Raw genomic sequence first — 13,658 nt, forward strand, 5'->3', positions numbered from 1 at the left:
GAAATCATGTAACAGGAGAGAAAGAAGCGTCTCTTGGTTGTAGCAACCCAGAGGCCATCAATGACTGGCCAGGGTACTTTTAGTACAGAGGCAAAGAGAGAAGTCTGCTTGCCACAGGTGTAAGATGGAATAAGAGGTGAGGAAGTGGAGACACGATGTATCATCAACTTGGTCAAGAAGATGACTGAGGAAGTGAGGAGAGGGAATGGTAGATGGAGGGAGACAGAAGAGGAAAGAATTTTTGGTTAGATTTTGAGGGGAATATCTGGCCCACGCTGGGGAAATCTGACTCTGGCCAAAAGCAGGATATGGGAGCCTGTGGCTCACATGTGGAAAATTTCTTCACAGGCAAACACTTTCACTTTCTCTGACAACCAGCTCTTATCTCTTAGGGAACTCTGCTGCCCTCAGGAGCTTCTAGGCTACTTGGTAGACAGAATTTTAAAGCATTTGACACTATCCTTGGGCCTGGATGCCATGCGTCTGTGAGGCAGGACTGTGAGAAGGAGGCAGAGAGGAGAGCAGAATGGTTAATTGGGTTGGGTTCACTACCGATGACATAGCGTTTGGAGCTGCCAGGGACGAGAGAGGGGAATCGGCTGTTTCATGCTGAGGCCCTGGGCCTGGTTCCCTGGAAGAAAAGCCAAGGTGCTCTCCCTTGTTCTTGTCTATCTCTCCATCTAAATCCTCTAGCAGGAAGATGGTGGAATTGTCTGGAAGTCCTGGTTCACACAGAAGAACAGAGCCAGAGAAGCAAGGTCACCCAGAATTCATCTGGGTCGTTCTATTGGGTTTAACCATATGAAATTGCCATAGGTCCCCAAACGTCAAATATTGGCAATTGTATATGATTCATCTTAACATTCATAGAAACAAGCCATCGTGTCTGCCTCTCGGAATGCAGGGTACCCAGGTGGCAGAGGGGTCACCTGAGGCCCTAGACCTGAGAGGGTGGCACAGTTCTGGGAATCCAAGGGCTAAAGCCACGTACATTTGGGTAGGGAAGGAGAGCCCAGGAAGCACTGGCTGAGGGTGATTTGGATTCAAGCCTGGATGTCACCCTGGCTCCAGCAGGGCCAGTTCCATAGCCTTTCCTGCTCAACACTCTCATTTGTGAAATGTGGGAAGTAATGCCCACCTCCAGTCATGTGAGAAGATAATAACTGTTAACCCGTATTGAGTGCTTACCATCTGAGAGGTCCTCTGCCAAACTCTTCATATAAAAGGCCCGACCCAAACAGTGCTCCACCGTGGCTGTTCATCATCATCATCATCGTTGTTATTGTTGTTATTATTATTATCATTGCTACTATTAAGGGGGGTATTGCTTCCTCTTTTATTCCTCTACCAACTCTTATACATTCCTCTTTTTGCACCTAGTACATTCTGTTGGGATGTTTTTGTTTACCACATCTGTCCCCATTACTAGACTCTTTAAGGGCTTATTCCATGGTTCACCTCTTTATAACATGGGCAGGTGGTGGGTGAAGGGGACAGGCAGGCTTGTGAGGGAGGTGGCGTGGGGATGGATTATTAGTATAAGAGGGCAGATTGACTCTAGAAAAAGAACTATTTTTTAGTCTGGCAAATATTGGTTGGATGCTTTGGTGTTGAAAAGTTAGGACTCTAAGCAAGATCTACAGGGAGGAAGAGGGAGACACAGAGAGCCAATTCCTTTGCCTGTGGACATGAGAGAGGCACCCCGAGAGCTGGGGAAGGAGAAGGAGGGCAAGGAGGCCCAGCGAGGTGGGGCGATGCTGAGACAGGGGCTAAACGCATGTAGAGCATGATTCCCAGGGGTGGGGAACATGAAAGGATTTTCTTAAGGAAAGGAATGCCTAACATTAAACTCTTACTTTTGTGCCACTAAAATTATTAACAATGATTAGTTCAGAGAAACAGGACTTGAGATTGTAGGGGTGGAAACACTGCCCTTCGTTCCCTTCTAGGCTCTTTGACTGGTCTAATAATTAAATGAACATTAGACAGATGAACAGGAAGAAAAACGAATTTAATTCTATGCATATGGGAGCCCCAGAAAAATATGGGACTCCCAGCACTCAGGCAATTGAGGATCATACACCACCCTGAGCTAAGGAGAAGGACTGGGGGGTCCGGGGCTTCAAAGGGAAGGAAGACGATTCACAGGAAGATGAGAAGAGCCGATGTTTGGTAAACAGATGTTCACCCTGCCAAGCAAATACGTTATCTCTGGTAATAGCTCTCTTCCTGGTAAAGGCGGCCTTTCTAAGTGTTTTCAGGCAGTGAAGGGGGGAAGTAAAAAGTTTTCCTGAGTCTGTTGTGTCTTGATTGCCTTCAGCTCGAAATAATCCCCATGCCAACTGGAACATTTTGGTGTGGCCTATTCTGCTCCCCTTCAAGGTCCAACTGTAAATGAAGGGAGTTGTTGTTTTTTTTCTTTTTCATCTTATAACTCCCTGGAGCTTGGCCCCTCCCCTTGTTTGACCAAGAGCACACAGTTCTCTTGTGATACGTGGAGAATGGTTTTGCCGTGCAGAACAAAAGCCCCACCTCCCTGATCTGCAATTATACTGCGTTGAGTCAGGGAGACTTTGGCAGGGGAAGGAAGAACTGAGCAGAAAAGGGCCACGTTCCAGGCTGAGCTTGACATAGAAGCTGAGGTAAGCTGAGGTAAGTTGTAGGAAAGAATTCAGTGGAAGAGGGAAATCAAAGCAAAAGACTTCAACATAAGCCCTTGGAATCTTCAGAGATATGGTGGATTTAAGAATAGCTTTTCTTTTTCACCAGACATGGAGTTAGGGGTTAAATCAGTTGTATGTATGCATCTGTGTGCACGTGTGTCTTAAATAAAGGAATGAGAACCCAAATTGGCAGGCCTGGGATGCCCAAGGAGCAACAGTCTGATCATTGGGTTTGAATTCCAGTTTAGTCATTCAATATCCACTGAACTGGGATAGGCTACTTCTCTCTGAGCCTCAGTTTCCTCAACTGTAAAATGGGCATAGTACTATTAGCTGCCTTGTAACTTGCTCTGACTTTTAAACAAGTCCATGTAAAGTGCGTAGCATGGTGTCTAACACTTAAGGAGCACTCATTCAGTATTAGTTATTCATATCCTGTGCCATTTCTATTGATTTTCATTATAGAGAGGCATGAACTGTCAACTCTGTCAACTGGTGCTCAAAAATGTATAGAGATGCTCAACCACCCACAGCCAAGAACTCCTGCTCCCCCTTCCCCATCTCTAGTCCATTACTCCTGGAAGTGGGGTCCCTGGACTGCATCGTCAGCCTCACCTGGGAACTTGTTAGCAATGCCAATTCTTGGTCCCCACCTCAACCCTTCTGAATCTCCAGGAGATTTTAGTGCAAGCTCAAGTTTGAGAATCATGGCTCTATTCCCTCCAGGGAGGGATGCTAACGGGGGAGCTTCCAAGCACCCCCTGCAGGGTGGGGGGGCCCTATAAGACCTTTCTTTTAAGTGCCGTCTCAACTATATCCAAACTAGTAAATGGTTCACCAGAAATGAGCTCACCTGCAGTCTCATGTGATAAATGGACCGATAATCCAGTTGGCTTTCACTTTATTTTGACTTTCCTTTCCCCACCTGGGTCAGACCCAGGTGTTTATTACTTCTCCCTGGTATTAACTTCCAGTTTTCACTCCACCTTATCGCCTCTGAGTGAGGGGGGTGTCTGAAAGAACTCTTTACAATATCTGCCACTGATTCCTGACACAAATTGCTTCCAGGACACTGGGGACAGCCCTAGTTCTACCAGCCCTGTCCATCTGGTGTTCTGGGACTCCAGCACATTTCGGGGCCCAGAATCTTGGTTTTCACCATGACATTTACAGAGCAGCTAGCTTGTGCCCTTTGCAAAGCGTCCAGGGCTTGGCGGACAGTCATGAAGCTGGCCGGTCTCCAGCAGCTGGCAAACAGCATGGCATATTAAATGTCACTGCAGGCTTGGTTTGTTTTAAATTGGAAAATTGCTCAAGTTATGAAAGCTTACAAATCTGGCCGAGAGGAAAAACACATCCCACTGTACCCTGGAAATGACCAGCCTCCCTCTGCACCCCGGTCTCAACTCACCCCCCTGCCGCACTCACACAGTAACGGGCACCCAGGAGGCTCGGCGCCCACAACCGACAGTGTGTTTCCAGAGCTCCTCTTGCTGGTGGGAAAGAATGTGGTACCATTACTAATTCAAAGCAGATCTGACCTAGCTACAGATCCCTATGCACATTTTCCCAGGATCCTCTACCCTCCCTTTTTCTTCTCTTCTTGAAATGAATATTCATGCTTATTTGTATACAAACACTCATCACGGGCAGAATCCTGGTCTGGGTCTTACAACCAGAAGGACACTCAAGGGCACTGGGTCTAGACTCTTTCAAGCTGGGAAGTCATTGTTCCCATTGTACACACGATGTGGTTGAGGTCCAGAGAATGAGCAACCTGCCCGAAGTCCTACTGAGAGTAAGTGTAGGGCTCAGACCCAGGGCACCTGCCTCTCCCCCTCTCTTCCCTTGATCACCAGAGATCAGACCGCAGAACATAAAGACAGCTCTTCATTTGTTCCTTCCTTTCCAGCCCAGCTTGGGATGGAGTTTTCTCATATACACTGTCATCAATATAGCTAATCCCAATGTATCATCATCTTGTTGTTGTTCAGCCAACTCCCTTCTGCGAGCACGTTTCAGCCCTGGAGTTAGGACGCCCTGCTCTCTGCAAGTGTGAGCATGTGGGCGCCTGTGTGAGTGATCAGGGAGGCCCGGCCCTCCTATTCCATTTGCTAACATTTAGGTCAGAAGTAGGCAGAGTCTTGAGTGTTTCATGATCTGAGTCTCATCCCACGGGCCAGGGAAGGAAATGGCTGCTGAGAAGACCAGGTCCACACTGGCGGACCTCCAGGGCTCAGACGACTTGAATTCTAAGAATGGCTGAGACCTTGAGTGTACCCTGTCAGTCCCCACATAGGCTTTTTGGTTTGTTTTGTTTTAATCCTGGGAGTAGGAAAGAAAAGGTGGAACAAAAATCCTCTGGTAGCATGTAGAACCAGAGGTGACACTAATAGGTCAGTCTTCCCTTGCCTTTCCAACTCTGGACCTTTGCTCCAACTGCCCACAGTTCCACCTGCTAGGTACTAATTAGGCAGTGGTATGGGCTGGTGCGAAGGGCCCTAACCTGTGCCCGGGGCAAGAGATTTGGCCCTTCTGATTCCCAATTTCCTCTGTGAAACACATACAAAGCTCTTTAGGAATTAACTGTCAACAGGTGTGAAGAACACTGCAGCATCCACAACCATCAGCTCCTTTTCTTCATTCCTGAGTAATACTAGTGCATTTTTCTCCACTCAAAGGCATTTGCATTGTAATGGGGGGCAGCCTTTTTAATGACAATTTTTAAGAGCTGAATCTCTGAGAGTGAATTTTGAGCCTCAGAAACAAGACCAAGGAAAGACTAGGCAATGTCATCGCAGCAGGCAAGGGACACTTGCTGACAACACAGGTTTGAGAGGCACAAAGAGGTAGCGGACTCAGTAAGCAAAAGTCACAGGAGAAGTAGATGGGATTTTAGTAGCTTCCTCTGTGTTTCTTCTTGTGTAAAAAGGCCCCTGGTTATTATGCAGCAATTCTGTGGTTAACTTGAGCATACACTTATTGAGCTCTTACTGTGTGCTCTGTCCCCAAGCAATTGTCAATGTCTTTGTTTTCTCTTTCTCTTCCTTCCCAACCAAATCCTACCCCACTACTTTGTCTTCTTCATCCTATTCTCCACCTGTCCTTCCAACCATACCCAACCTTCACATCCCAGCTGCCCCACAGCTGCCTTGTGTGCAGACGTCATGAGAAAGGCTAAATGTTGGGGCCAGCACGAGGCCCCACCACCACCACCTTACAGAGATGAGCAGAGACAGATAAGAGGTAACTTCATGTGCTCCTCATCTTCCCACTAAAGCCAATTCCATAGAATTTCTCTGGTGACAAAAGAACAAGTCAGGAAGATTCATGACTTTCCTTACGGCCCTTCTGAGTTAAGGAAATCATATCCAGGGAGCCACGTCTCATTTTAATCTAAACCTCAATGGTGGGCAAGCTGAAAGAGACCAGGCTATCTTCTAGCCTTCCCTGATGTCCTTCTTCCCTTTAGCCACGTGCATGGCTCTCTCTTTGGAAGAGTAAATATAGAGGGAAGGAACTTATTTTAGCATTGGGGAAACTCAAGTCCATAAAATGTAGCTTCTGGTTCTTAAAATCTGTGCTAATCCATGTCAGAAAAATTTCCACTGGTATGTGAAATGGTTTTAAAACTGTGTGGGTACTTTGACCTGGACCTCTGTGCTGGCACTTGTCACTCTGTGCCTCTAACACTGAAGCCCATGGTACCCCCCAGCCCCTGTCATGTAGCTCTAAGACTGGACAGGAGGCACCGGTGTTCATTCCACAGAACATCAGAGCCTGAATGCATCCTTAGCAGGGGGATGATTCCAACCTCCATATCAGGGACCATCTGGCTAGACTGGCCCACCTTTGGGAATGGGCGGGGAGTGTCCTACTCTAGGGAAATGTCCTTCAGTGGGAAAGGTAGCTGGGCTATGTATACACAGCCAAGTTCAAGCTTCTCTGCATGGCCATTATGGCTGTCCATCTTGCCTCACCTTTTTCCACTCCCTGCCTCGTACCTTGTGCTCAAACAATACTAAATCACTCATTGGTCCCCACAATGTTGCTTCAGTGCCTTTGTGTGGGCTGGCCTTGATTGGAACGTTCTGTTTCCCCTTCTGCCTATGTATACCTGGGTAACTTCTACCTACCAGTTATGACTCAGCTCAGCTGTCACTGCCTTTAGGAGCTTAAATATGGTCATAATTATGAATAGGGTGGCCTTCAAAACCAAGCAGACCTTGGGTTATATCTCTATTCATTTTCAAATCACATTACCCCCCTAAACGTCAGTTTCCTCATCTATAAAATAGGAGTAATAACACCAAACTTCCGAGAGTTGTCAAAGGAAGAGATAAAGCATGTGAAGCACTCAGTATAACATAGCTGGCATGCAGCAAACACTCAAAGTCAGTAGCCATTCTCATGGTTTCCTGATTTCCCCACTCTGCCCTCCCATCCTGGATAGAACCTCTTTGTATCACTATCCTTTTATGTGTGTGCTATCTGTTAATCTACTATATTGAAAAATAATTTAGACACAACACATGTACCCATTTTAAATGCCTGGCTTGATGGGTTTTGACAAATGTAGACACCTATGCACACTTGTGCATGCGGAACACTTCTGTTACTTCCTAAAGATCTCCTTGTGCCGCTTCCCAGTTAATCCTCAGGCTCCAACCCCAGGGCTCAGGCAAACACTGGTCTATTTCTCTTGTAAGAGATTGTAGTGCCCTTCATAGAGCTTCATATAAATGGAATCATACAGTATATACTCTGTGCTTCAATCACTCAACAAAATGACTTGAGGTCTTTTGTATGCATCACTAGTTGGTTCCTTACTGGTAAGCTTTTAACCTTGTATATAATTTGTCTGATTCCTCTACTCAACTGTGAGGCCCTCAAAGATCCTATCTTTTTCTTCTTTGGTTCCCAGGCAGGCACTCTGTAAATGTCAGAGGAAAGAAAGGAGGGAGGAAATGAGGGAGTTGCAATGAGGCCTGGCTAAGATCTCGGCTGCAACTCTGCATGTCATCCACCTTGGAGGCAGCGCTCACGTCCCCGGCAGAGCCCCATCTGCAAACACTTACAGCAGCCAGTCCACAGCCACCAGCAGGCTGATGTCCTCTGTTGGCAGGCCCACGGCTGTCAGAATGAGGAGCATGGTGACCAGCCCGGCACTGGGGATACTGGCTGCACCGACACTTGCCAGCGTGGCCGTGAGGCTGTGAGAACAAAGAAGGTCAGGTCATGCGAAGAGAAAATGGCCTTGGCAAAACAATCTCTGGCAATTTTAAGCTCTCATGTTCCCGGCAGTCATAAATTCTCTCTCCTTCCCAAGAAATAGAGAACCAAGACCCAGGAATTAGGGTGTATTTGGATTCTGCTGAACTATGATGGAAACTTATAAATTCATGATTTGGAGCCTTATCCCCATCATGATATTCAAGTAGACTAGAATAAAATAAGTGTGGCCCTAAAAGCAGGTAAGGGAATATTAAAGAAGAAAAACAAATCACCCTCAATGCTCCCATGGGAACTTATGCTTTTATGTCTCTGTGAGCACCCGAGACTTTTGGACAGGATGGTAAGAGTCAGCAGAGACCACTGCCAATGTTAATATGAGAACTCAGAAGAGCAAATATTCAACTGAGTGGACATTGGGGGAACAAATCAACAGATTCCAAATGACATTAAGCTTCAGATGCTTGGACGTTTCATCACAGACTGGAAAATCCATTATTCAGACAGGGTGCCAAGAAATGATAGTGAAAGAACAGGAGGTTTTCTTTTTGAAGCATCTCATCATTTTCTTTCCAAGCAATGCTGAGGGCACAGCCAGCACCATTTCGAAGTCGTCTCTGGAAGTGGGTTCCACCTAGGACTCAAGCTCCCTGTGGAGACACCAGGGGCCTCTGTGGTTTAGCGAAGGGCAGTGACTTTTGCTCCTCCTTTCTGGATGCCATTTATAAAAGCTGTCATTTCCGAGTGGAAGGATGCTTCTGAGAATACAGATTCCCAGCTTGCTTTGGTGGATGCTAGAAAGAAAACAGGGGCTGATTTCTTCGCAGGAATATCATTCTAGAGTTTCTAGAATATTTCCTCCAGCTCCAAACGAAGAATCAGGCTCCTAAACTGGTGTAACCAAGGTCCAGACCACCAGTGTAACTAAGTTCAGAATCCCAGGTTCTTGCAGTTGGGAGGGACCTGAATTTATCTAATTTCACATGTGAGGAAAGGAAGGCCCCGGGACATTTTGTGGTTTGTCTTGTTTTTCCATATTGCCCTCCTCCCATACTTAGGCCTGTTACAGTAAAAACAGCTCCCCTAAGTGGGATCTACAGAACCCATCTATGTTCTTCCCCTGCCCCACCAATACAGAGTTGGGTTCGTGGTTTAGAGAACTCCATTTTCCTTGGACCCATCCGGGTCACCAGAAGTAGCAGTGTGCTGTGGTTATCACTGAAGGTTCTGGAGTTGAATGACCTGGGTTCAAATCCCAGGTCTGCCACTTATTAACCACATGACTTTGGACAACTGAACCTCTTTGTGCTTTGATTTCTTCATCTGTGAAAAAGGAGATAATGATGTTGTCTCATTCGTGGTGTCCTCAGAAGCCAATAAATAAAAAGCACTTAGAAGAGGCCAGGCACATTTTGCAAACCCCCAATAAATGTCAATCACTATTATCGGAAAATCTCCACAGGGTGAGGCTGTTTTGCAATGAAAACTTCCCTAAAGCCCCAAGAGCTGGAACGTGGGAATTCTCAGCCAGTTCCCTGACATGGATAAAGCACCAGGAGAGGGGAACTTCCTGAGTTCCAACGTCTTGCAACAACGGTGTAAACACCGTTGTATTTACAACCCCAGTTGCTCCTGTTATGAGTCACTCTTACACATCCCTCTGCACAATGGCCATATTGTCTGGTTACTTCTTGGTTGTGTATGGTAAATCCTGTAAAGAAAATGCTTGCTGGCCGTTGGTTCCCCCTCTGTGTTCCTCCACCTCAATCATGTCCTCATGGGCTGAGTGTCTGTGCAATTCTAAGTCCTGTAGAAGCTCCCTGGGGGTGGTCTCCCTTCCATCCTTTTATCCCTTGCTGCTTTTCCTGCCCTTCCCGTCTCTGGCTCACTTCTCTAGGGCTGGTTCTTGAATGCTGTGCAAGGCACTACACACATGTTAATAGAACTTCAAGGTAGCTCTGCAAGGTTCACACGGTAGTACCTGTTCCACGAGGAAATCATGGATTAGGGGTGGGGGGAGAACTGTAGGGTCACACAGCTCTAATATGGTCTGCTGGGATTTCAACACTCGTCCACTTGATTCCAGGTCCATGCTGTTCCTAATGTCCCTCGATCCCTCCCTACGTTAAAAGTGCTGAATTTAGCCCTGGCTGGCGTAGCTCAGTGGATTGAGCGCGGGCTGGGAACCAAAGTGTCCCAGGTTCGATTCCCAGCCAGGGTACATTCCTGGGTTGCAGGCCATAACCCCCAGCAACCATACATTGATGTTTCTCTCTCTCTCTCTCTCTCTCTCTCTCTCTCTCTCTCTCTCCCCCCTCCCTTCCTTCCCTAAAAATAAATAAATAAAATCTTTAAAAAAAAAAAAAAAGTGCTGAATTCATGAATCCCAACCATGAATGGGTCACTGATCCACTCTCCCATCTCTATGTTCTCATCTAATGGTGTGAACTTGATGGGCAGTGTGGTTGCCTTCAAGGTCAAGAATTCAGGGACTGGAATTCATCTTTGCTTGGCTTCCAAAAGAAGGGGCTTCATTAGGGAACCCTTTTCATCTTTGAGTTTTAAAGCAAGGGGGGCTGGCAGTCTCCCATGCAGTCTGTTAGGACATGATTTAGAAGGCTTGATACTCTTACCTGAAGCACGTTTTCCCTCACTATGTCACTGTCACATTCTTCTTTCTACATCTCATTTAGTGTCAACAACAATAATAACACTAGTAGCTAACATTTATTGATAGGCCACTATGTGCCAGGCACAATGTTCTTGACCCTCTACTGTTCCTATCATACAGATGAGAAAACCGAGGCTCCGCTATAGTACTACCATGAGCTGAGTTGTATCTCCCCAAAACTTATTTGTTTAAGCCTCACTCTCCAGTGCAATGGGCTTTGGGGAGGTAATTAGATCATGAGGGCAGAGGCCTCATGATAAATTAGTGCCCTTATAGAAGGAAACTTAAGAGAGCCAGATATCTCTATTCACAGACCAAGGACAGGTCATGTGAGCAAGCAGTGAGAAGCAGGTTAGATATAAACCAAGAAGAGAACATTCAGCAGGAGCTGAATCTGCTAGCACCTTGATCTTGGACTTCCCAGCCTCCAGAACTAGGACAAATAAATGTCTATTGTTTAGCTATCTGGTCTGTGGTGTTTTATTATAGCAGCCTGAGCTGATAAAGACAAGTACATGCCTCATAGGGTGGTTGTGAGAATTAAATAAATCAATATAGGCGAGTAAGAGTGATCTATAAGTTCATGGAGAAGCCATGTGATTTTGATGACCTCTTGGGAAAGGATTCTTTCTGAATGTTTTAAATGGTGAATATATATGGTAAAAAAAAAAGCTTTTGTAAAAACAGAAATATTTGCTGTTTATTTGTAATAACATATTTTCTGTTGTGTTGCAGAATCTTTTCCTTCCAGTGTGTCATCATTTCACCCATCACCCCTTGGAATGCTGAAGGGAGCATATTTCAATAAAAGGAAAACTGGATCCAGAGTCCGATAACATTGGCCTCAGATACAGCCCTGAGGGCTCATTGCTAATGACGTAGCCTTTGACAGCCCCCGAAGCCTGCACTTCCTCACCTATTAAATGAGCACAGAAATAACTGCCTTGCAACATCACAGGGTTATTAACATTCAAATAATATCAAGTTCCCAAAGCAATTTCACCGGTGCCACACCAACAGAAGGCATCGGTATGATCCGGCTTCCCTCCCATCACAGTCTTTTCCCTTTGAGACTGCCAATAATTCCTCTCCCCTGTTATTTCCTTCACCATTCTTCTGCCAGGAGAACTGAAGTTCAAGCAGCCCCTGTCAAAGGCAGTTAGCGTGGAAGGGGGTAAGGTGAAAGGTTGCTTCAGGGCCCCCCCCCACCAACCCACTCACCTCACAGTCACGATCTGCCCTCCATCCAGGACAACGCCGTTCATCTGGGCAATGAAGATGGCAGCCACCGCTTCATAAAGGGCTGTGCCGTCCATGTTAATGGTCGCTCCGACAGGGAGGACAAATCTAGTCACGCGCTTGTCAATCCCCAGATTTTCTTCCAGGCAACGGAAGGTGACAGGCAAAGTCCCAGCACTAAGGACCAGAGAGAAGGAGGGAGGGGGGAGGTTGAAGGAAGGGCAGGAGACAGAGAGAGAGAGAGAAGAGAGAGGCAAGAGAGGAGAGGAGAGGAGAGGAGAGGAGAGGAGAGGAGAGGAGAGGAGAGGAGAGGAGAGGAGAGGAGAGGAGAGGAGAGGAGAGGAGAGGAGAGGAGAGGAAAGGAGAGGAGTTAGGTCTACTGTAGAGAAGCAGAACAAAGAAACTGGAATGCCACCACAAAGTTTTTGTCCTGTTTCAACTGAGAAATGTGACATGCAAAAAAAATAAATAAATAAGGAGTGTCTGGAGCCAAATTAAAAACAGTAATTTGGAGGTTCAAATTCAACTTATTAAGATGTTAATAGGCTGAAAAATATTTTTGTTGGTTCTAGTTTTTGACATCTACTCAGAGCCTCAAGTTCTCTTTTCCCTTTGGTCACTGTTTCCATCTTGGATTCATACTGAAGCCCATGTAATTGCCCACATTAATTGGGATGCAAGAAAAAAATAGGTCAGAAAAGAATCAGCTGTCAACAGTGAAATGGAATGGGGAATTTTTGAATGACCCATAATTTGATGTTAGAAACGCTGATTCCAAGAAGATGACTATGTGGGTTGCGTCAGCCCCTGGGAATTGACCCGAGCCGGGCCTGTTAGTTTTGCAAATGCTGGACAAACACGTTCAGCACCATTCAGCCTGATCCCACACTTCTAACAACCCACTGGGGACCCTCACAGGCAGTCCAACTCCCTGAAAAACAGCCAACTCTACAGTCTCTCCAGAGACACAGGGCAGAAAAGCATGTGCTTTGTAGTTAATCAAAGACCCAATATGGAGTGACTTCAGCCCCACTCCGCCCAGGCGTGGGACAGGGATTCAATGACCACATGATCCAGCCTCTAAGGTCAGAACGCCTGGCATGTTCATGTGTCCTCTAAAATAGGCGACCTGTAGGGGTAAGGTTTACTGAAGGCCAGAATATTATTTCCATGTGGCTAGAAATGTGTGGGAGAGTAGGTGGATTGGCTTCAAAGTTTAAGCAACTTGGAAAGCAACGCCAAACACGCAAACTGTCGCGGGAGTGCTTTGTGGTCTATTCTCTTATTTATTTATTTACTTACTTAGTTATTTTTTATGCAAACCTCCAAAGCAGACAGTACCTCTCTGTCTTGCATTTACATCCTTAGTCGTAGTTCTTCCTCCTACTAGTCAGAATTAGGGCTCTAGCCAAGCTGGACAGACACCTGCCAAGGTCTCTGTTTTTTGGTGAATGGGAGAGGACCACTGCCATCTGAGAAGCTACATGAAATGCAGATTCCAGGGCCTATGTAGAACCGTTTCTTAGCCAAGGAATTGGAAGCTCTAAAACTAGGGTCATCTGAGTCTGCTTCTGATCCAACCATGGACCCACAAACTACTGATAACAATCTACACAAGTCAGAGTCATCTGATTGGAACATTTCTTAGTGATTTTAGCTCTGTCTCAGGCTTCTGTCTCAGGCCCCCTGCGTAGCCTCAGGTAGGAAGAAGAACTGAATATTTGGAGAGCTCCCATTACTGAAATCTGAACCCAGGGAGAGACGTTGGGGTCTGACTTCACTCACATGTGGGGATGCCAGTACACCTGGCTTGCTGTCCTTGCTGCTGCATGAGAGGTTAGGGTCCCTAATTT

The 13,658-nt window shown here is 46.3% G+C and overlaps 1 protein-coding gene across 2 annotated transcripts in view; it reads right to left on the reverse strand.

Annotated features, from left to right (window-relative positions):
- SLC1A2 (solute carrier family 1 member 2) overlaps positions 1-13,658 on the reverse strand; it is a 144,394-nt gene that overhangs the window by 18,717 nt on the left and 112,019 nt on the right. For both annotated transcript variants that reach the window (XM_045825570.1, XM_045825571.1), the window contains 2 exons: positions 11,788-11,982; positions 7,742-7,876 (listed from right to left, as the gene is read on the reverse strand). In XM_045825570.1, coding sequence (XP_045681526.1) covers positions 7,742-7,876; positions 11,788-11,982 — 330 coding nt within the window. The remainder of the gene's footprint in view (positions 1-7,741; positions 7,877-11,787; positions 11,983-13,658) is intronic.

This window comes from Phyllostomus hastatus, unplaced genomic scaffold, assembly GCF_019186645.2.
Source record: "Phyllostomus hastatus isolate PE091 unplaced genomic scaffold, TTU_PhHast_1.1 phas_scaffold_585, whole genome shotgun sequence".
Taxonomy (NCBI): Eukaryota; Metazoa; Chordata; class Mammalia; order Chiroptera; family Phyllostomidae; genus Phyllostomus; species Phyllostomus hastatus.